The sequence below is a fragment of the Astyanax mexicanus genome, chromosome 12 (genome assembly GCF_023375975.1).
Source record: "Astyanax mexicanus isolate ESR-SI-001 chromosome 12, AstMex3_surface, whole genome shotgun sequence".
NCBI classification, from domain to species: Eukaryota; Metazoa; Chordata; class Actinopteri; order Characiformes; family Acestrorhamphidae; genus Astyanax; species Astyanax mexicanus.
In genome coordinates, this window is record NC_064419.1 from 17,367,558 (window position 1) to 17,391,411 (window position 23,854).

At 38.0% G+C, this 23,854-nt stretch overlaps 1 protein-coding gene across 1 annotated transcript in view; it reads left to right on the forward strand.

Annotated features, from left to right (window-relative positions):
* The window catches only part of ralgps1 (Ral GEF with PH domain and SH3 binding motif 1), a 148,373-nt gene that overhangs the window by 121,481 nt on the left and 3,038 nt on the right, over positions 1 to 23,854 (forward strand). The window contains exons 9-17 of the mRNA XM_022670725.2: positions 8,424 to 8,561; positions 9,450 to 9,543; positions 10,564 to 10,631; positions 16,368 to 16,494; positions 17,959 to 18,113; positions 19,497 to 19,545; positions 21,793 to 21,873; positions 23,027 to 23,132; positions 23,307 to 23,399. Of these exons, the coding sequence (XP_022526446.2) occupies positions 8,424 to 8,561; positions 9,450 to 9,543; positions 10,564 to 10,631; positions 16,368 to 16,494; positions 17,959 to 18,113; positions 19,497 to 19,545; positions 21,793 to 21,873; positions 23,027 to 23,132; positions 23,307 to 23,399 (911 nt within the window). The remainder of the gene's footprint in view (positions 1 to 8,423; positions 8,562 to 9,449; positions 9,544 to 10,563; positions 10,632 to 16,367; positions 16,495 to 17,958; positions 18,114 to 19,496; positions 19,546 to 21,792; positions 21,874 to 23,026; positions 23,133 to 23,306; positions 23,400 to 23,854) is intronic.

A 23,854-nucleotide genomic window follows, 5' to 3' on the forward strand; every position in this document is an offset into this window, starting at 1 on the left:
AAAGGTTTTCATTCATTAAGTTGTTTTGGGCATTTCTGTTGGATAATTAATTACCATTAATATGGTTGAGGAAAAATGTCAGTATGATCTGTGATTACAGTTTTTTGAGTTTGCTAAAGCCACATTTCTGGAACTATCACAATCCTATATACTCGCCTCTGAATGACAAAAGAGCTAGCACTTACCGCAGTTAGCGACTAATGCTAATGCTTCACAAGCAGTGCTAGCCGGGGTTAGCAACCGGCTACAGGTTGGTAATTTCCATCTGTAAAGGGCGAAAGAGCTAGCACTTACCACAGTTAGCGTCTAATGCTAATGCTTCACAAGCAGTGCTAGCCGGGGTTAGCAACCGGCTACAGGTTGGTAATTTCCATCTGTAAAGGGCGAAAGAGCTAGCACTTACCACAGTTAGCGTCTAATGCTAATGCTTCACAAGCAGTGCTAGCCGGGGTTAGCAACCGGCTACAGGTTGGTAATTTCCATCTGTAAAGGGCGAAAGAGCTAGCACTTACCACAGTTAGCGTCTAATGCTAATGCTTCACAAGCAGTGCTAGCCGGGGTTAGCAACCGGCTACAGGTTGGTAATTTCCATCTGTAAAGGGCAAAAGAGCTAGTGCTTAGCGCAGGTAGCAGCTAAAGCTAATGCTGCTCCAGCAGTGCATTTGAAGCCACTTGTGATTACAGTTTTTCTCTTTTTCACAGCTGCCCAAACCACACACACAACTTGCTGAATATCTTACACTTTTAGGTAGAGCTGGGCGATATGGCCCAAAAAATAAATCTTCGATTAAAAAAAATAAATAAATCAGATTTTCGATTTAAATCGATTTTTTCCCCCACTAAAAATCAAATTAAAGATGATAAAGAAATGGTTAAAAACTAGTTTTTATTTATTTAGTTTTCACTTAAATGTCCCCTTTGTGGTTAAAATGCAACCAGAAACAAGCAAAAAAATAACAATTGTGAACAGTGAGAACATCTAGTAACTTTTTGAAAGTTTTCTCCAACATAGTTTAGGTACTGACACAATGCACTCTCGAATTTAAAAAAGAAATAAATAAACACACCCTCAAAAACAAATGGAAAGAAATAAAATGATGCCCTTTTTGATAAAACTTACAAAATAGAAAACAAGTACAATTTAATATGCTATTAAGTAAAGACTTTTGGGCTTAATTTGCAAAACAAAGCTTTTAAATAAGTGCCAGTGTTCTATAAAATGAGATGATCTTTTCTCATGAATATGAAACAAATCATAAACTGTAGTGCATACAGAACCTGGTACACAGTTGGAAGACAGTTGACAGGGACAGTTGCTTGTTTTTGGATGGTGTGCTAGTGCTGCTGCTGCTGTGTTCATTCCTTTGGGAGCAGCACTTTTCCCACTCCGCTTCATTTAGAAGCAATCGGTTTAAACACAACTTACAGCGACGAACCTTTTTGATCTACGTTCGACGCCGCATAACCGAACCAACTCACGGATCTAGTTGCTCCGTTTTGGGCACAAGACCCGCCGTCATGTTGTGTGTGGGGGGGTGCACACACGAGAGAGAGGGGCGGGGGGTGTGCGCGGAAGGGAGGGAGGGAGAGAGGGGTGAGGGTGCATGCGGGAGAGAGGGGAGGGGCTAAGCTCACTCTGAAGTACGGGAGCCTACAGGGGGAGCATCTGTGGTAAAAATTAAAATTCAGAAAAAATCGATTTTCATAAAAACACATCGTCCTTTACTGTAAATTCGAATTAATCGATAAAATCGACTAAGTGCCCAGCTCTACTTTTAGGTAAAGCAAACACTTCATCCAAAGCTCTGTATACTCTAGCCAGAATGGTATTTTCGCATCCATGCTGCTTCAGCAGTTCTAGCCAGTGTTCGCAGCAGGCTACAGGTTGATCATTCTCACCTCTGACCGACGAAAGAGCAAGCGCTTAGCATGGTTAGCAGCTAACACTAATGCTGCTCCAGCAGTGCATTTGAAGCCACTTGTGATTACAGTTTTTACACACACAACACGCTGAATATCTAACACTTCTAAGTACAGCGAATACTTTACCCAAAGCCAGAATGGTATTTTCGCATCCATGCTGCTTCAGCAGTGCTAGTCGGTGTTAGCAGCAGGCTACAGGCCGGTAATACTCATCTGTAAAGGGCAAAAGAGCTAGCGCTTAGCACGGTTAGCAGCTAATGATAATACTCCTCCAGCAGTGCTAATCGGGGTTAGCAGCAGACTACAGGTCGGAAATACTCATCTGTAAAGGGCAAAAGAGCTAGCGCTCAGCATGGTTAGCAGCTAATGCTAATACTGCTCCAGCAGTACTAACCGGGGTTAGCAGCAGACTACATGCCGGTAACACTCATCTGTAATGGGCGAGAGCTATCGTTTAGCACAGTTAGCGACTAATGCTAATACTGCTCCAGCCTGGATGCTGGAGAAACTAACTGTACACTGTACTGCAGGCATCACAAATTCTTCTCATTCTACAGCTGACAGTGGGATCCCTAGCTGCTGTGCTGTGATTAATAAAAACACTTGGACTCAACACTCAGATTTGTTCCATGCTGCTTAGGGATCAACTTAAAATAACTTCATTGCGTTACAGACCGAGATTTACACAGCATTAACACCATTCCCAACCCAGCGACCCAGTTCTGCTGCTGATCTGAGATCAGCGCACTGTTTCACTGCTGAAACTGCTAGTTTAAACATGTTTTTCATCAGCTGTCTTTGATCACTTTTGATCTATTATCTCTTTTTAATGGAAGGAGGGGGTACAAAAAAAATCCCCTTCTAAAATACAGTTTCTAATTTTGGCCTCTGTACTTTTATTTCCGAGGTCAGTCTCCTTCCACACTGTTCAGATATTTATAGTGTAAAGGTTGTAAACCTCTCTGTGTCCTCAGTCACAAGTGATCCGATTTCCCTGATTGATATTAATATATCACAGCTGATGGATATCAATCACTGGTCTGTTTTAAGATTTATTAGTAAATAATGATCAGTTGAGTGGGAAGCTGTGTGGTTTAATATTGTTTATGCTTCGAAAAAACAAAGAAAAAAAAAACAAACCATTTTAGATATTAGATCGGGCCCAAAAAACTTAACCAACCCAGCCTGAGCCTGAGCCCGAGCCCAGATTTCACATTTTCACATTTTCTCCTCCAATTCAGTTAGTTTTAACTCGTTTTTAAAATGAGTTTGCTAGTTTTATTAGTTTTTACACATCACATCAAATAGATCAATCTGAGAAGCACATAAACAAACTAAAAAAACTCAATAAACTCTACAGGTTTCACTAATTTTCACCAAAATGATCAACTATGGGTGAGTAAAAGAGAGAGCAAGAGAGAAAGATAGATATTGAGAGATTTATCAGTTCATCCTCCTGCGTGGGGTGTTCAGGTGTATGAGCAACTCACAGGTAAAGGTATTCACAGCTGCTTCTCAGATGGACTTATAGCTGTGTGGAGTTTATTCCACATACTGTATCTCCTGTTTCACTACAAAACACGTGCTTTTATCTCCCTCGCGCTCATATTTTAATCCCATACAGAATTCAGCAGTTTCCTGCAGTGTTTTTTTTTTTTTGTTTGTTTTTTTTTGTCATTACTTCATGGCTAGCTTGAGCATTGTAAACAAGAACTAACACCACAGACCACGAGGTGCTGCTGTTGTGCCAAATCTGACTCCCCGCAAAATCCGACTCTGCTTCGCGAGCAGAATCGACACAACACTGCCCGCTGTAATACTGCTGGAGTGGAAACAAAGACATTAACAAAGACAAAAACGAAGGGTGTTCTGTCTGTAATTTTATTTATTTTTTGTTAGTTTTATAAACACACAATTAAATTCCAGTTAGTTAACGTTTTTTTTCTTTTAATTACCATTTCTATTAGTTCAGTTGACGAAAATGTTTTTTTCACCATTAGCTTTAGATCTTTCGTTCGTTTTCAATAATGATAATACTTGATTACTTAGCTACATTGTGATTATTACGCCAGAGCTTTATATAAAATAAAAAGAGCCCGTCTCGACCCGGCCCGAGGAAAGAGGTGGGAAATCTCGGCCCGACCCGGCCCAAGTTCAGGCAGAGAATCTAAGCTCTAATCCATTTTAAATTCTGCCTTATATTATATTAAAGGTCAAGGAGGCGCTTTCTTATAAAAGCATCAGAGGAGCACTACTGTAATTTCTGACCACTATAAGACGTGTGAACCTTCTAGTGTGGGAGTTAAGGGATGTTTATAGTATTTGGCTCCCTGATGGGGTAGAAATCCCTATAGATCCACTCCCACTTAATTCTAACAGAAGACAGAGGAAGATATCGCTGACAGGTTTTAGTTCAGCAGAAGAGATTATTGTTGATAGGTGGCTTCCCCCCCTGCGTAACTTAAATATACAAGACTGGTTATTCTAGCTACATGATACAGCAGTGACAGATCTGTTCACTACCAGAATCAACAAAACCATATCATTACTCCTAAGACCTGGAGGTGAATATGCTGGGATGTAATGGATGTAATGGTTAGCTGAAACTGAAATCAGTTTATGTATCTGAAAACTATATATTTACAGGTATTTAATTTATCTGTACATTCATGTCCATAACGTAAGTTAGGTGTATATTTTCAATTTTACATTATGTGTATGTATTTAGTTGTTTCTTTATACTAAGTGGGATCATATACCTAAGTTTTTTACTCACCTGTACACTTGTAATTATGTGATATAAACCCGAATGAATCGTTTTTTCTTTTTCTTTTTTTTTTACCTTATTTCCTTAAACTATATCAGTAATTATGTTGTTTTTTTATCGTTATCTAGTCTGTCTTTGTCCTGATGGTTTATGAAGGGATTTGAATGGTTAGCTGAAAGTCAGTTTGGCCAGTTCCTAGGTCAGGGTACAAACAGAGAAAGTCTAAATATATTATGTGTGTATTATATTTCAAATGGGCATAAACTCTGCAGTCTGTAGATGTCTCTGGCAGTAACAGTCGCTGGTTGTAGGGGCAGTAATGTGCTGGCAGAGCGAGGGAGCTATTCTTATTCAGGAGCAGCAATAGAGTTCAGTAGTTCAATTTTCACTTCTTTATCTATTTACCTTTCTCGTGGATGTGTTTAGAGATGAGGCACTAATGTCTCTTTTTACTTCATGGAAAAAGCAGCATATTTTTAAGTTGAGCTCCACAGTCATCCTGTTAAAACTACCAATCAGTTCTTCACTCAGTTCAGTCTGAATAAAGAAAAGCATCAGTTTTGTTAGGATATTCTAGAAATATCTCTCTCTTTCTCTGTCTCTCACTTTTTCTCTCTCTCACACACACACTATTTCTATCTCTCTCTCTATGTATCTCTTTCTCTCTCTTTCTCTCACTCTCTCTTTCAGTTCAGTTCAGTTCAGTGGTGCGTTATTGGCATTAATGTACACACTATTGCCAAATGAGTTCATAATAAAAGTAAACAGATATTAGGAAAAAAATAAATAAATAAATAGACACAGATTAGAGTAAAAATAATATGATTAAATATTTTTTATCAGTAAAGAATGTAAGGAAACATATGTCCACAAACACATTCAATTTAAAATAATAGATGCTTAAGAAATATAAGATATTACATAAACAAAAATAGCAATGAAACAATACATAAATGCAGTTATAAGTAATGATTGGTGGATTGACTCACTGGTTGTCCTTCAGATTGGGATATGCTAATAGGATCACTGATGTAAAAGTTTGTTTAGTGCTGAATATTTTATTGTGTGTTTGTGAGGGTTCTTTTTATATCTATTGCTTATATATTTGCTATGTTCTATGAGTGAGTTTTCCCATTGATTACTGGTTATGTTTTCCCCTGGTTTCCAGTTAGTGAGGATGTTTTTTGGCAATGGTTAGCGCCACCTAGAGCTTAGATCGGGCCCAAAAAATATCCAACCCGGCCCGAGCCCGTGCACGTTCTGCCCGAGCCCGCCCCATAAACTGGCTGTTTTCGGGCCGTTTGATTGAGCGAAATCTGTTCCGAATTATGTTAATTAACAGTGCAACATAGAAGCAAAGAACTATTATTTAATAAAAATATATTTTTTAAGAACAGCTGCACACAGCGCTACAGATCAAACGCAGACAAGTGTAGGAGCTCACGTGCACTCAGAGCTGCGTGATTATTACATTCTAACTGGTGCAACTTTCTTTAAACAGTTCAACTTGTAACTTACAAGGTTGTAATAGTTTTGAAATTTTCATTATAGTTTTATTTTATTTTGTTTTCACTTTCTCTTTTCCAGTTCAGTTAGTTTTAATTGGTTTTTAGAGTGGGTTTGCTAGTTTTTATAAGTTTTTACACATGACATCAGAGAGCTCAATCTGAGAAACACATGAACAAACTCAAAAACTCAATAAACTTTCGAGGTTTCACTAATTTTCATCACAATTATGAGTGAATAAGAGATTTATCAGTTCATTCTTCCACATGGGGTGTTCAGGTGTATGAGTTACTCACAGGTATTTATAGCTGTGTACTGTATCTTCTGTTTTACTACAGAACATGTGCTTTTATCTCACTGGCTCATATTCTAATCCCATACTGCAGCTTCCTCAGGGTTTTCTGTCGTTATTTCGCGGCTACCACGTGTCGCTCGCTGTTGCTGTTGTGCCGAATCTGACTCCCCGCAGAATGCAGCTCCGCTTCACGTGCAGAATCGGCACAACACCGCCTGCTGTAAAACTGCTGAAGTGGAAACAGCGCTTATAAATTCGGGCAGAAAATCTAAGCTCTAGCGCCACCAAAAGTGCTCTTTTTTCTCCTCGTGTAGGTTGATGAGGAAGAGGGGGTGGGCTGAGAAGTGGAGTTTGGTGATTTATGACTAATTGCCTGAAGTGTTTGTAGATTTGTATGTAGTTTAATAAACATTGTGTACCGATTTCAGTCTACTTATCCCATTATTAGGGCTGCCACGATTAGTCGACTAGTCACGATTATGTCGACTATTAAAATAGTCGACGACTAATTTAATAGTCGATTAGTCGTTTTTTTTTTTTTTCTTTGTTTTTCTCTCCAAACTGCTGCGACTGCCTTTCTGTACTGGACGCACATGCGCAGTAGTGGAAACTGGGGTAGGTAGTGGACGACATCTCAGGACATTATACAGACAGGCTCTGGTTTCATGGCTACCCCGCTACAGAACTCAAAAGTGTGGGATCACCAAGAAAATAAAAGTGAAACGCGTGCAATGCAATATCTGCAATGAAGAACTTGCCTTCCTCGGCAGCACAACCGCGATGCACGAGCACCTGAAAAGGAGGCATGTTGTGGCTGATTAAATGACGAAGAAGCTAAATTGCTATTTAGCTGCTAAAATTAGCGTAAACAGAGCATTAACTTAGTACTTAACTTACTCATCTTGATAGCTTTAAAACAGAGGTCACTAATAGGCGGACCGCGATCCGGATCCGGACCCAGACGTTGTCACAAATGCCGTCCCAAACCGATAAACTACAGAGAAGGATTTCATTCTGACAGTGGCTTCTGTTTTCAGTGCTTTTCGGTGCAGTAAACTCACAGATCAGTCATGTGTGGTGTAAAATCACCAAACGCTCTCCTCTGCCAATCAGATCTGTGCAGACCGCTGCCCTGTGTACGGTAATGTACACAATATCTGGACAGAGAGGCATTTTTTATTAATATACTTTTTTTTCATAATAGTTCAAACAACCTCACGGTTGAGATGTTTCATAAATGCCAGTGCCTTATCCTTATTTTGCACAGTTGTTTACACTTTATGCTAAACAGTAAAATAATTGTCTGTTACAACAAGCTGCATATTTCATTAAAGGTTTAATGAACTATAATTTTAATTGTTTTTATTTTTAGTTAGCATATAGCTGAAATCTAATGTTGGTTGTATAATAGCAGCTGCATTCTATTGTGATAAACTGTGTTTTATATTCAATTAACGTATGATCCGATTAGTCGACTAATCATAAAAAATAATCGGTGATTAGTCGACTATAATTATATAACTATATTAGTCGTTTGTGGCAGCCCTACCCATTATATATAGCTTTTGCCAAGTATAGTGTACTCTGTGAATGACTTTATATTGTATACAGTGAAGTTTAGTGTCGTTAGTTATGTTAAATGTGTTTTTGAGTATGTTTTGAGATATTGAGGAATTTTGAAATTGGAGCATTGCTATTTTAATATTGATATTGATGTTGTAGATATTCCAAAAATGGGTTAGTCTCAGTGCCATATCGAAACCATGCGAAATTAAAACCATGCTCTCATAAATGGCTTTTACAAAAGTAAAGTACTCCTAAGAATGTGTTCTATACAATCTGTAACAAGATTTGTTGTGAGTGAGAATAAACTCATCTAACTGACAATAAAAGGAATAATATTTTCTTGTTTTTGTTTTTATTCTGTTTCAGGTATTTACCTCTTTGATATGACCTACATTGACTCTGCCTACCCCGCCTCTGATAGCATCATAGAGACGGAGCAGAGGACCAATCAGATGAACAATCTTCTCCGTATCATCTCTGACCTTCAGATGTCCTGTAATTATGGTCAGTCTCATACATCCCATATAACGACAGTAACAGTATTATATTCAGTACACTGTAAATTAGCATTCTGACATTTTGATATAAACACAGTATTGTTTAAATCAGAATTACTGTACTTTGTCCAAGAGAGGGAGCTGTTGAGTTTCTGAGCTGCTGCCCTTTTTTCTTTGATATTGTTTGGAGCGTTCCACACTCTAAATTTAACATAATTATCAGGGAGTTTCACTGGAAGGGATTATGTTTAGTCCTGGATCAAGCTGCATTTAAGATTATATATTATTCTATGAGGAAAATATATTCTATGACTAGGCTTAATCCCTGGTGGGGAAACAGTTTCTGAATCAGTTTCTCTGGTTTTGCTATTTATTAGTATATGTTTGAGTAAAATGAACATTGTTGTTTTATTCTATAAACTACAGACAGCATTTCTCCCAAATTCCAAATAAAATTTTTGTCATTTAGAGCTTTTATTTGCAGAAAATGAGAAATTACTGAGATGCAGAGCATTCAGACCTCAAATAATGCAAAGAAAACAAGTTCATATTCATAAAGTTTCATAAAGAGTTCAGAAATCAATATTTGGTGGAATAACACTGGTTTTTAATCACAGTTTTCATGCATCTTGGCATGTTCTCCTCCACCAGTCTTACACACTGCTTTTGGATAACTTCATGCCTTTAGTCCTGGTGCAAAAATTCAAGCAGTTCAGCTTGGTTTAATGGCTTGAGAGCTGTATATGTTTTGTATTGATGATTAAGACAGTAATAATACTATAATAGTTTATATTTTAATGCCTATGAATATTTGTTTTATTTAACTTCCTCTAAATGTAAATATTTCAACTGAATTTATTAGTCATTTATGAGTTTTCTCTTATCCTAAACCCAGATCACCTGCTGACATTACCACACGTGCAGAAGTACTTGATGTCAGTGCGCTACATTGAGGAACTGCAGAAGTTCGTGGAGGATGACAATTACACGTAAGTGCTGTTGTTTGACTGTGCTTATCTTAGAATTTATAAGACATATGCATTCTTATTATTCCTTTGGTAAATCTGTATAAATTTATACACTATTAGGAGCAACATAATAAACCAAGGGGGCTATAGGTTAATTTGATTTGGCCACAAACTCCTAATATAAACTCAATAGGAGTTTAAACACATTCCCTTTTTGGACATAATAGCTTGTCTCAACGCTACTGATTACTCTGTTTATACTGTCATTACTGTCGTTTTTGTTGATTTAGTTGATTTCTTCAGATAACTTTTGTGTATTTATTAACTTAATTTATACATTATTTAGTAAAATGTATAAAATTTTATTGCAAGCTCATTATGTTTACGTGAGTTTGTGCAAATCATATTTATTGTCTTATAACAGAGTAGGGGTGGGCAATATTATATCGTATGCAATATATCGTGACACAGAAATATCATGATATTAAAAATCCATATCGTGATAATAGAGATGTTCTGTCTTAAATGTAGTTTATTATTTACTGTGAAGCTTTAGGTGTAATTATTGTATAATTGTTTTAGTTTGCAGTTTATATGCATGCACTAAATATTCTGCAATATTTTTTGCTGCATTATATTATTTTTTGCTATATTATTTATTTTGCCACATTATGATTAAGCTGTTATACACTTGTACTATATTCCTGAAATTAATTAATTATTTTTCTGTTTTCCTATATCGCCAAGTATATCGTTATCGCAAAAACACCCTGAAATATCGTGATATTATTTTAGAGCCGTATTGCCCACCCCTATAACAGAGTACAGGTGTACAGGTGAGTGAAAAACTTGGGTGCAGTTTCTCACTAGTGTGCAAAGAACAATATTTACAAAATAGAGTAGAATAAGTAAAAGAAAAGAAAATAGAAAATCTAAAGGCAGGTGTTATCTGCCTTGTGGGTTTATAAGCAGCTCATAAGCAAATGTGAGGCCTCATTATAACGTCAGATTGTTAATCCAATATCCTGTTTTTTCTCTTAGACTGTCTTTAAGGATCGAACCAGGGAACAGCTCACCTCGCCTGGTCTCTTCCAAAGAAGACCTTGGAGGTACTGAACAATTCACTTTTTTTTTTCTGTGTCTAAACCTGCAGAATCTCTCTGTGACTTTATGGATCATTAACAGATTGATGTGACTCAAATCTGATTTTTTGCTCAAAGTGACTCAGATCGGATTTTTTCAAGGGGGTGTGAATGTGCCAAGTCAATTTTTTTCAAATCAAATTTGAGTCACTTTCATATGTGGTCCTAAATCAGATACGTATTTGATCTGTGGACATGCAACATGAATGTGAACGGCCAAATCAGACTTTTTTTGGTCTTTTTTCTTTTACATATGCACTATGTGCTTCTCTCTTGGTGCAGCTGTGCAGCTATAGCTGCAAAAACAGCAAAAGCAAACCGCCTGGCCTTTTTCACCTCCTTCATTTCCACCTCCACCTCCTCTTTTTCACGCATCCATTTCCCTTAATAAAGCTACGAGTCGTCTCTCAAATATGAGTTTTTTTGTTGTTGGTGGTAAAGAATGCGACGTTTATACACGTATCAATGTGGGCATGTGAGGCATTTCAGGGACAAATTCGTTCACATTACACACAGATACAGATCACTTACATTAGTGAGTGTGAACCGTCAAAATCGGAGCAAAAATTGAGCAATGGAGCTTATAATGTGAACACAGCCTAAGTTTTTAATCAGCAGTACATCAGATTTTAATTAGAATGCATGTGTATTAGTAGTGTATTTTACTATAAGTTCCTTAACCGAAATCCAGGATGAATTAAACCCAGGTTGAATTAAATCCACCATGACTTCATTCATAAATGAGCTTTAAAGAGACTGTGTGGCCCTGACTCCTGGAGGTCCCTGGAGGAAACCTTTCTAAATTTGTGCAAGATGTGCGAGACCACGTAACATTATATTTTTATATCATTCTGTGATTGTAACTGTTATATAAATGAGGTAAAGTAATTAACCATGCTTCCTCTGTTTAGTTCAGATGGTTGAACTGAAGTCATGTCGAGGGCTTTATGGTAATAACAGCTGTGGTTACACTATATGACTGTACTTACGGGGTGGTCTGCGTGGATGGTGGTACTCGAGGAAGCTGGGCTCAGAGCTTCTGTGTTTTTTAGAAGCTCTGTGTTTTTTTCTGAAGCTTGACAGTGACATCATTGGTTACCTCCAATCAGAAGTGTGTGGCTCTGCATGTTTAATGTAGGGTTGTCAAGTTTAATTAGGTTTGATATGCGTGAAGGCCACTTTTCCAGCCTCTAAACTAGCAGGTCCTGTAATTTTCTCAATAGGACGAGACGGATTATGTTTTGTCATAATTAGGATTTAAACCATAAATGTTGGAAAATATGCTTTATGTGATGTAGCGGATTAATTTTAGTACACTTAAAAATATTGAAAATAACTGAACACAATGTCTCATCCAACAATTACAACAAAAAAAAAATGACATTGCCACAGAAGCAGGGGTGGGCGATATGGCTCTAAAATAATATCACGATATTTCAGGGTATTTGTGCGATAACGATATACTTGCCGATATAGGAAAACTAAAATAATTAATTAATTTCAGGAATATAGTATAATAGTATAACAGCATAATCATAATGTGGCAAAATAATTAATATAGCATAAAATAATATAATGCAGCAAATAATATCGCAGAATATTTAGTGCATGCATATAAACTGCAAACTAAAACAATTATACAATAAATACACCTAAAGCTTCACAGTAAATAATAGACTACTTTTAAGACAGAACAGCCCTATTATCACGATATGGATTTTTAGTATCACCATATTTCTGTCACACGATATATCGTATACGTTATAATATTGCCCACCCCTACTCAGAATGTGTTTTAATGTTCTAAATAGGGCCACGTAGGTAAGAAACAGTAAAGCAATATTATGAAACCACTAATTTGATTTTCAAATTCATGGTTCGGCCAGGATAAGATGCCCTTATTGCTGCTGTTTTCTTCGAGGAAGTATCACTTGCATCAGGATAGCAGAGGTCCTGTCAGGATTTTTTGGGGGGTAAAATGTTTGGTGCAACCCAAACACAGAATTTGAGCATGAGAACCCATACCTACTGTAAAGCATTTCTACAAAACACAGAAGATAAAACATCACACAGCTGAAAGAATTCTGCATGATGAAGTGGGCAAAACTTTGTTCCAGTCGACGTCAGTAGTCAGGTTATTCCAGCCAAAGGGGAAAATCTTCTAGGGTGCAGGGGGTCCTAAGTTTTTCTTAACAAGAAAATAAATCTGTGTTGATCATATACATTTTTATAAATTACTAGTAACTGCATACTTTTTTAAGCAATGTGTGTTTTTTTTGGTAGCTGCATACTTTTTGACACATTCTTTGCATTCTGATGGAAAGAACAAGGGCCCTATTTTAGCGATCTATAGCCCACTGTTCAGATGTGCTTTGCGAACATTGCTTTAGGGGCGTGTCCTGTGTCTTTGGTATCAGGAGGGATAAAAAAAATATGCCTTGTGCAGCTCCAAAAGCGCAAAATGCATGCATTAATTCTCGTAATTATTCATGGGTGTGGTTTGGGTATAACGTAAAATTAACCAATCAGTGTGCCAGTAGACATTCCCTTTAAGAGCCACACGCTCTGTGGCTTTGGTGTGTTCATATCTTAGGAGCACTGCACTGTGTGACTCAGCAGAGGAAACTGACCTGCATGTTCACATTCACGCTGTAAAGGTAGTCCAGCAGCTCATTTAAGGGAACAGCACTGTTATTTTATCCATTCTTTTGTTTATTGTTGATGTAAGATCTGGATTTGCAACACTGAGTAACTGACATTGGTTTCCTTTTTTTTTTTATTCATGGAAAGAGCACACAAGACATGGGGAGACACGGGGAAACTCCACCCAGATAGGGACTTGAACCCAAGACCCCAGTGCTGGGAGGCGAACGTGCTAACCACTAAGCCACCGTGCCGCCCTTTATTATATTTTATATTTTATATATTAATAAATGTAACCTGTTGATAAGAAACAAACACTAAAATATACCTTTATAGATGTGCATATTTCACATTCTTTGAACTTTTGAATAACTGACAGGCAGCGTAAGATGAAAGTGCGGTGGCAATGTGCTTAGATGTTTTTTAAATATTAAAAAAAATTTTGTCAGATAAATAATAGCGAGTTTCTACTAAGAAAAATGAGAGTTTATCCCAACCATGAGCTCAAACCATTTTCTTTTCCCTAACAGTCCTGAACTGAACATAATTATTAAGCATTTATGTATTTTTGTAAGTCACGTTGTGGCAGCAGTATCTCAGCTTTGTCTTTATTCCTGATCCGAGTGCTCTGTATGTTTAGAGACTCTGTTGTGCTGAAAGTGGTGGAAGCGTCCACATGCTAATTGGGAAGAAGTATCTGTTTCTGTTTAGTTTAGGACACACTGGATCCCCTATGGCCTCCAACACCCAGCCTATTAGATAGATAGATAGATAGATAGATAGATAGATAGATAGATAGATAGATAGATAGATAGATAGATAGATAGATAGATAGATAGATAGATAGATAGATAGATAGATAGATAGATAGATAGATAGATAGATAGATAGATAGAGATAGATAGATAGAGACAGACAGACAGACAGACAGACAGACAGACAGACAGACAGACAGATAGATACTTTTTTTATCCCGAAGGAAATTTAGGCATCCAGCAGCAACAACACAATACAATAAGAAACATACTCAGACAAATCAAAACACAGAAGAATAGAAAATATATAAGGCTATAAAAAAAAACAAAAAAAAAACTAACTATACAAGGTAAGGATCTATCTGTAAACGGAGCAGTGCAGTAGATGTTGCTAATGGTCATAAATAATTAAATAATTAACAGAGTAAAGTGCAATGACATCGATTACGAAAGTGACTGATTTGACATAGAAATATAATATAATATAAGTATGCATACGTTACAAGACAGTTCTAAAATGAGAATGTGAAAATGTGAATACCCAATCATGAGTAAGGTATACTTAAATGTAAGCGAGGTTGGGGAACTGTTAATATAAATAATTAAGTGGTTGAATAATGTCCAAGTGGTGTGCCTGGATTAAACTCAGTCGTCAGCAGCATCCCGTCCCCGATGGGAGGAGTTAAAGAGTCTGATGGCTCTCGGAATGAAGGATTTTCTGAGTCTGTCTGTTGTGCAGCTCTGTGACAGCAGTCTGCCACTGAACACACTCCTCTGCTTCATGATGGTGGTGTGAAGTGGGTGACTATCATTGTTCATGATAGAAAGCAGTTTATCCAAAGTCCTTCTCTCAGCTATTGTAACCAGAGAGTCCAGCTCCATTCCAACCACTGCCCCGGCCCTCCTGACCAGCTTGTCCAGCCGTGATACATCTCTCCTCTTCATGTTGCCTCCCCAGCACACCACAGCGTAGAAGAGAATGCTGGCCACGATTGATTGGTAGAACATCTGCAGAAGCTTCTTACAGATGTTAAAGGACCGCAGTCTCCTCACACCCTGTACACTCCTGTACAGGGTGTCTGTATTTGTTGACCAATCCAGTTTGTTGTCCAGCTGCAGACCAAGGTACTTGTAGGTCTTTACTGTCTCCACATCAACCCCCTCGATGGAGACTGGCTGCAAGGGTGGTCCAGACCTACGGAAGTCCACCACCATCTCCTTGGTCTTGGATATGTTCAACTGCAGTTGGTTCAGTCGGCACCAAGCAACAAAGTCATCCACCTGTCTCCTGTACTCCTCCTCCTGACCACCCTTCACACACCCAACGATGGCAGTGTCATCCGAGAATTTCTGCAGGTGGCACATCTCAGAGTTGTACTGGAAGTCTGATGTGTAGAGAGTGAAGAGGAAGGGGGAGAGCACAGTCCCCTGTGGTGCTCCAGTGCTACTGACCACAGTCTCCGATGTGCCGTCAGTGAGCCTCACGTACTGTGGTCTGCAGGTGAGGTAGTCTGTGATCCAGGACACCAGGTGAGGATCCACATTCATCTTCACCAGCTTGTCTCTGAGAAGTGGAGGCTGGATGGTGTTAAAAGCACTGGAGAAATCAAAAAACATGATTCTCACAGCACTACTCCCCTTGTCAAGATGAGAGTAGGTTCGGTGGAGGAGGTAGATGACTGCATCCTCAACACCAATCTTCTCCCGATATGCAAACTGGAGAGGGTCCAGTGCATGCTGTACCTGGGGTCTGAGGAGTGGGAGAAGCAGTCGTTCCATGGTCTTCATAATGTGCGAGGTCAAAGCTACCGGCCTGAAGTCATTGAGCTCACTGGGGCAAGGTTTCTTGGGAACAGGGACCAGGCACGACGTTTTCCACAATATTAAAGGCGGAGGGGGTTCGGAAATTCTGGGTAATTATCAGTGAACGCGTAATGGCTGCTGCGCCACAAACACGACTCTGGTTTTACTGTGGAATGGAAAAAAGCCTCAAATACGCCTGCAGGAACACGGGGACTTCGACAAACACGGATACTCTGTTTACTTTTCCTATGTTATTGTGCTTGTTGGCCAACAAATGATGTTACACCATTTATTAACCAGAATTTGTGGTTCTATCTCTAGTTCAGAAAACTCTTCTACCTTCTCTGATTTGGGTGCTGGATTATTCACAGCAGTGCGTGTGTGACGATCTCTTAACTATCATCTGGCAAAGAGTTAGAACTCTCTTAATTGGACACACATGGCATTAATGGGAGCATGTGTGCGTAATATTTCTGTGTCTGTGTTTGTGTGTTCCTTTTAGGACCCTCAGAAGAGTCAGTTTCAGCGATGTATAATCGGAGGCCGACGTGTCCTGATACTTCAGTCGTAGCTCATCTGCCCACCCCCCCTCCAGCCCGGCACAGGAAGAGCCACAGCCTGGGCAATAAGTGAGTTTTATACACATTTATCATATGTATCATCAACCCTGAGATCTGTACGCTTTACTCATATCATCATTTTTCACTGAGGCTGGTGCAGGGAGATACACAGTATACTGGTGTTGGTGTCACTATGCTTGTGACTACAGTAAAAATCCCTAGTGATGGTATTTTGCTGAATTTACTGAATTAAGTAAATTCAAATATTCAAAAAATGAGACCACTTCAGTCTCTGAATCAGTTTCTATGATTTTGCTATTTATAGGTATATGTTTGAGTAAAATGAACATTGTTGTTTTAATCTATAAACTACAGATAAAATTTCTCCCAAATTCCAAATTAAAATATTGTCATTTAGAGCAGTTATTTGCAGAAAATGAGAAATAACTAAAATAACAAAAAAGACGCTGAGGTTTCTGACCTTAAATAATACAAAGAAAATAAGTTCATATTTATAAAGTTTTAAGAGTTCAGAAATCAATATTTGGGGGAATAACCCTGGTTTTAATCACAGTTTTAATGTATCTTGGCATGTTCTCCTCCACCAGTCTTACACACTGCTTTTGGTTAACTTTATGCCACTCCTGATGCAAAAATTCAAGCAGTTTAGCAATCTGGTAAAATCCAGTGGCGTGCATTTAATACAGTGGGTACCCCCTTCTGCAACACCCCACCCCTGCTGACCTACACATAGATGAAAATTACATTAACTATCTTGACTTAGTTATATGAACCTAATACACATTCCACACAAAAATTCACCAGTCAGGTGGCCTTTTATTTTAAATTAGTTTCACATTGATGGGCAGCCTTTAAAAAGGCTTTTTAATATGATACGACACAATATCTGTTTCAGTTGCAATTCCATTATAGTTAGCTAAATATTCAACTAATCCAGCATTTGCCTTGTTTTATGACCAACCAATGCGAGCCCTTTCATCAGAGCTCTGAGAGGGAGTGAGACAGTCATGGCCACGCCCCCGTACTAAAAATCATAAATCTGATTGGTTAGATTCTCCTACAACTTTGCTAATAGACTCATTACTACACCCTTTAAAAAAAACAAAAGAAGGGGCACGCAGACACAAGAGGGCAGAAGCCATTTTAAAAGCGGAGTAATGCTTTGAATTAGTTGCTGTTTTTTTTGTTTTGTTTAGTTAATTTATAAAATATTTACTTATAGTTTACAATAGCTATAATATATATTTCCTATTGTCATCCCTTCCCTGAATGGTTAGAAGGACCTTACTGGACACCACTGGTAAAATCAAAGAAACTTTTTAAGTGGTCTCTTATTTTTGTCCAGGGCTGTGTATCCAGTATTGCTAAAAAAGAAATATTGCAAAAAAAATACACCAATATTTTCTTACAAGCTTATGTTATATCCTACATTATTTCCACATTGTTTCACCTAGCGAAGATGAGATTGTTTCCCAGGCCTGAGTTTCTGAGTCTCTCCTCTGCCTCTCGCAGTATGATGTGCCAGTTTGGAGTGGTGGAGAGTAAGAGTGCCACTTTCTCAGCGAAGGAGAAAGCCCGTCACCTGCTGGACGACAGCTTCTTAGAGTCCCACAGCCCAGTGAGGAACCACACGCACGACTCCGTCTTCACCAACGGCATCTCACTCGGTGCTTTGATTAATTCCTCTACACACTCGCACCATATCGTCTACTCTCACAAAGCCAGACACATACAGACTTACACCAGGAAAGCTTTTCATAATGTTACACACCATCAAATCAGAATTGAAGATTTTAAATAGATAGATAGATAGCTAGATAGATAGAGAGAGAGAGAGAGAGAGAGAGAGAGAGAGAGAGAGATACTTTATTTATCCCGAAGGAAATTTAGGCATCCAGCAGCAACAACACAATACAATAAGAAACATACTGTAAACAGAGCAGTGCAGTAGATGTTGCTAATGGTCATTAAATAATTAAATAATAATTAAAAGAGCAAAGTGCAATGTGCAATGACATTGATTACGAAAGTGACTGATGTGACTTGGAAATATAATATAAATATAAATATGCACACGTTAGAAGATAGTTCTAAAAAGAGAATGTGAAAATGTGAATACCCAATTATGAGTAAAGTGTACTTAAATGTAAGTGAGGTTGGGGAAGTGTTAGTGTAAATAATTAAGTGGTTGAATAAATGACTCAATCATGATGTGATTAAACATTCGATTTTCTTTTATTGTTACATAATCCCGCCATTTCTATGAGCTCAAAGGAAATTAGGTAAACTAACAATTGTAAATATAATCCTTATTTTTAACGATGCTGCATATTGTGGCCTTTTCTGGAAAGGTGGATGATCTCTACCAGTCTAATCTGGACTTTTTGTTCTTGTTTGTTACCAGTGGTTTGCATCTTTTGTATTTACATTCCTAAAGTTGTTTTTCTGCATCAAGAAAAAAAAAAAGAAAGAGTTAATTCATACTTGAGAAGAGGTTATATTCTCTGTGTGTCAGTTTAAATCATTGTGGGGAATAACTGTAGAACAAAAGGAGAACCGGCCTCACCCGGCTGTGAATCTGTCTATCAGTCATTTGTCCAGTTACTTTCCATGCTGTGAAGCGGAGCCTGCAGGAGTTTAATAAATCCTGTTACCTTAAGCTGAAACTTTACACTTTAGTCACATCTTCATTGTTTCATTTTAAAGCCACTGAGACTGTGTACAGATATGTGTGGACCCAAATGTAATGCTGCTTTAAAACAATTTAACCACTAAAACCATTTTCACCACTAGTGGGCAGCAATTTACAAAGCAAAATTCTCAGTAAAATGATCTCAAAAGATATATACCATATTAAAGGGCACATTTTCTAAGTGTAACATTTTTACACAATCATTACACAAAATAGGAAATAAGTTTCACAGTTTTCACTGCATTTATAGCACCTAACTTGTATGGAATGAGGCAGATTTAGTTACAGTTATATGTGGATTTTTTTCATGTGGATTTTTTTCTTTTTGGACATCATGTTTTACTCTTGTATTTTGCAGGCAGTCGGGAAAGCTCCTTTAGTGACGAGTTGGCAACAACTGTTGAAAGGTAACAAGTGCTTTCTTTTGTCTTTTTCTAGAGTCATTTATAAAGTAATGCTCACTGTAACTTTTTTCTTTCATACTATTTTAATAAAACACTGTTAGGCTAGGTCTCTTGCTGTTAACACCAAAGCATGAGAGGGTCATTGCTGAACTCTACAGATCATAAAGTAGGGGGTTACATTCTGAGCTGGTGGAGCTCAGTGTGGAGATGGTGAGTGAACTGGGGGCATGCAGTAGTGGTGTGTGTACTGTTTGTGGGCAGTGGTGACTCAGCGGTTAGAGCACCGGGCCGTAAACAACAAGGCTGTGGGTTGGGTATGCAGGTTTTTGTAATACTGTTGGGTGTGGTTGTGTGTGTGTGTGTATGTGTTTCAATGTACAAGTTTTAGAACTTGTTTAGTAATCCAGTAGCAGTGCTGTACTTTATTACTGCACTTCACCTGTCGGACCTCTAATTCTTCTCTTCCCTGCTGAAACTGAAACTTAAGCACAATTTATACTTCTAGGCACAAAAGTATAAATTTGCCTTAAGTCCACTATTAAGCTGAGCTAAAGGTGTTGCCATGTGGGTCAGCCAGACTTCTTCCTGAACCTGTTTTCTCCAGTTTCTTTTGGAGTACTCACTGCTCTCTGGCTTCATCTGTAATTTCTCTAAAGAATATACTTACCGTATTTTTCGCACTATAGGACAAAAAAACTTAAAATTGTCAGTGAGCCTTATAATCCGGGGTGCCTTATGTATGAAGTTTTCGTTTAGTTCACTCAGGGTTCCTCAGTTTAGCGCTATCAGCTGGTATTTACTAGTGCTAGGCAATGCTAACTGCAGCTAGTGCTACTGCTAACAGCAACTAGCACGAAATGGTCATCGCTGCAGAACCACAAGTCTGAGGGGCGGGGCTACATCTGATCCAACTCCTCCTATGTCGTGTTTTAATTGGTCCAAAGCAGATTATCCCCTAACCCTATGGCTAACCCTTACCTTAACCTCACCCCTTGGACTTATGGAATGAGTTGGATCAGATCCAGCCACACCCCTTGGTCTTGTGGTTCTGCAGCGAGAGGTATTCAGTTAGTACTGCGGCTGCTAAGAGCGGCTAGCAATGCTGCTAACCGTGCTAAAATACTGGAAATCTAAGCTTACCTCTAAATAAACAAAAGCGCTTTTCTCACCCAAATACACAGTTTTCAGGAGAGAATTATTTCTGTGAAGATTAACATCCAGCACTCATTTCACTTTAAAGGTTTTATGTTTTTTTTTTTTTTTTTTTTTTAAGAATTACAGTTTTGTTTACTTAGGCTCCTCCAGTGGCGAGACCTGCTAAAATTAGAAGGAAAACATGGTGACAGTCTTGTCCCTTACTTACTATTGCCACTTAATGTGCATCTTATAATCCAATGCACTCTATGTATGAAAGTAGACCAGAAAATAGACGTTCATTGAGACTTATAATCCAGTGTATGCGTAAAATACGGTATACTTTTAATAGTTACAGAGTTCTCTGTGTTTCTGTGTCTTTTTCTAGTTATTGTGATGGCAGTGTGAATGTGCTGTGTGTAAGTGTGTAAATTCTGCTGTAGAAAGTACAGTAACACAGTCAGTTCCAACAATGCTTCACTACAGACAAATGCTTTGGAAATTCTATTTGGTTTTTTTTAACATCCACTTCCAAAGCTCAGTTTATTTCTATTGCTATAGACCAGCTGTAAGCTGTTAACCTATGACTTGTTTCCTAAAAGAACCCGCTCTTTTTTACACAATGAACATTTTTCCAGGTTTAGGTTTTTTTTTTTTTTTTTTTTTTTCGATAAAAACATTTTTTTAATCATTTAGTTACCTGAAGAGTTTAAATGGCAAAAATAAACAGAACACCTGGGGGTGTTTTAAAACTTTTTGTCTGGTAGCGTAGGTGTTTTTTCCCTTCGATGATTGGGTGCAGTGTGTATTCTGTAGATCTTTATGTGAGCTAAGATCAGCCAGGGTTTAGCAGCTGTAATGCCAGCCTTTACGTTAGGTGGAGTTCAGATTTAGCAGATATAAAGGCATCATTCCTGCGTAACTCCCTGATCCCCCATGGATTTTAGTTTGGGAGTGATTGTAGTAGAGAGTCACTGATGGCTGTTTCAGTCAGCAGGACCTGCTGGCGTAGTGAGCTTGTGATCAACATGTAAACATAACCTAAAGCTGCATGTTGTTAAGCTACTGTCAAATAAGCTACAAAATATTTGAGTGTAATTGAGAAACTCATTTCAGGGGCCGTATGTACGCTACACTGGGCCCAAACTGGAGGGTTCCTGTACGCAACTCTCCCAGAAGCAGAAGCTATGTTTACAGGTATGCACTCACACTCCATCCTGCAGATGAATCGCCTTTAGTTCAAGTATGTTTTGTAGATGATTCACAGAACATCAGATTGTATTGTGTATATTGAGTTAATTGATGAATTGATTAATTGCATATAAAGTCATTGTTCTTTGTTTTGTTAATTGCTCATTTATTTCAACACTCTGTAGCTTCTCTGTATCCTATTGACATCACTGTTTGAAATTCTATCATTTTATACACTGCCTGGCCAACAAAAAAAAAAGGTCACACCTAATATTTGGTTGAGCCACCTTTAGCTTTGATTGCGACACGTATTCACATGGTTTTTAATAAGCTTCTGCAATGTCACAAGGTTAATTTCAAACCAGTGTTGCCAAGATCTTTCAGCATAGATGATGGTATAGTCTAACAAACCGCTGCTCAAAGCTTCTCCAGCACATCCCAAAGATTCTCAGTGAGGTGAAGATCTGGTGAACATTCCAGCCCCATGAATCCTGACATTGTTATCTTGGAATATGCCCATGTCATCAGAGAAAAAAAAACATTGAAGGAATAACCTGGTTTATATTCAGTATATTCAGGTAGTCATCTGACCTCATTCTTTCAGCACATACTGTTGCTGAACCTAAACCTGCCGACCAACTGCAGCATCCACCCCACATCATTTGTTTAGTTAAATCCAGGTTGAGTCTTTTTCTTTGGTCAGGCAGTGTAGATTTTGAATGCATTGATAGGCCTAAATTGCTTTTGTCCCAACTGTTTTAGAAAGTATGGCCGGATAAGAGTATCTGAATTACAACATTATTTGTGCCCAGCACCTGTACCTTACATTGTGTAAAAATGTCACTATGAATCAACCAATAGAAAGAAGTTTTTTTTTTTTTTACTATTATGTTTTTGTTCCCATTATGGAGATACATGTTTTTTTTTCTTTGGAAAGTGATGATAGTAATGTATAAAATATCTTTGGTCATACTGTTTGCAGTATGTATGTAATAAAAGCTAAAGTAAACGTTAGAAACACTGAAGTTGTTTTATTGTCATTTCAATACTGTCACAACTATTTCTGATTACAGTTTAAATATAATATAATCTGACAAATTGAAGTAGTTAAGCTAAATAAGAATACGTAACTTCTCCTTAAATTCTCCTTTTTATCTAGTGCCTCAGGAGCGATGTCCAGTTATGAGTGCAGCTCACTGAGCAGCATCACTATTGAAGGACCGCTGCGCAGGAAAACAGTGATGAAAGAAGGCAAAAAACCTACAGTAAGTCTCACGTTTATCCTCAGAGCACTGTACTGTACAATCTCCTTCACTTTACATACAAGTGCTTCATTCAGTCGATATTAAGAATTATTTTACTGTAATATTTATTCATTCATTCACTCAGTGAGTGTTGTGCTCTGGGTCGTTTTTCATTACTTACTTTTTTTATTCCAGCTTTCATCGTGGAAACGTTACTGGATTGTGCTTTCTGGTTCCACTCTGATCTACTTCAGCTCTAAAGCTTTAAGAGCAAATGAAAGAAGACATGTGAGTATCTGTACTTTCTGTAAGTTCTGATGTGCGTGTTCATTTATGTATTGCTCCCTTTTTGAGATCTTTTACGTGGTAACTGCTGTAGTTTGATATAACATTCTGTACATAGTGCTTAATAATTCACAACCAATACTGTGCAAAAGTTTTAGATTCCTGTATAAATTAATATTTTAAAGCTCCTTTTGTGAGCAATAAAAACACTAACATTAGTACATAATAAATAGTAAAATATATTAGAATAGAATACTAATAACATTCATATAGATTTATAGTGATTAAACACATCTATACAGCTCTCCTCAGGGAGTCTAATTTCATTTACAGTGTATCACAAAAGTGAGGAATCACTTGCAGCACAGTGACCAAGATCATCCAGGTCCACTCAGAACAGACCTCGCATGGTCGTCCAAAGAAGCTGAGTGCACGTGCTCAGCATTACGTCCAAATGC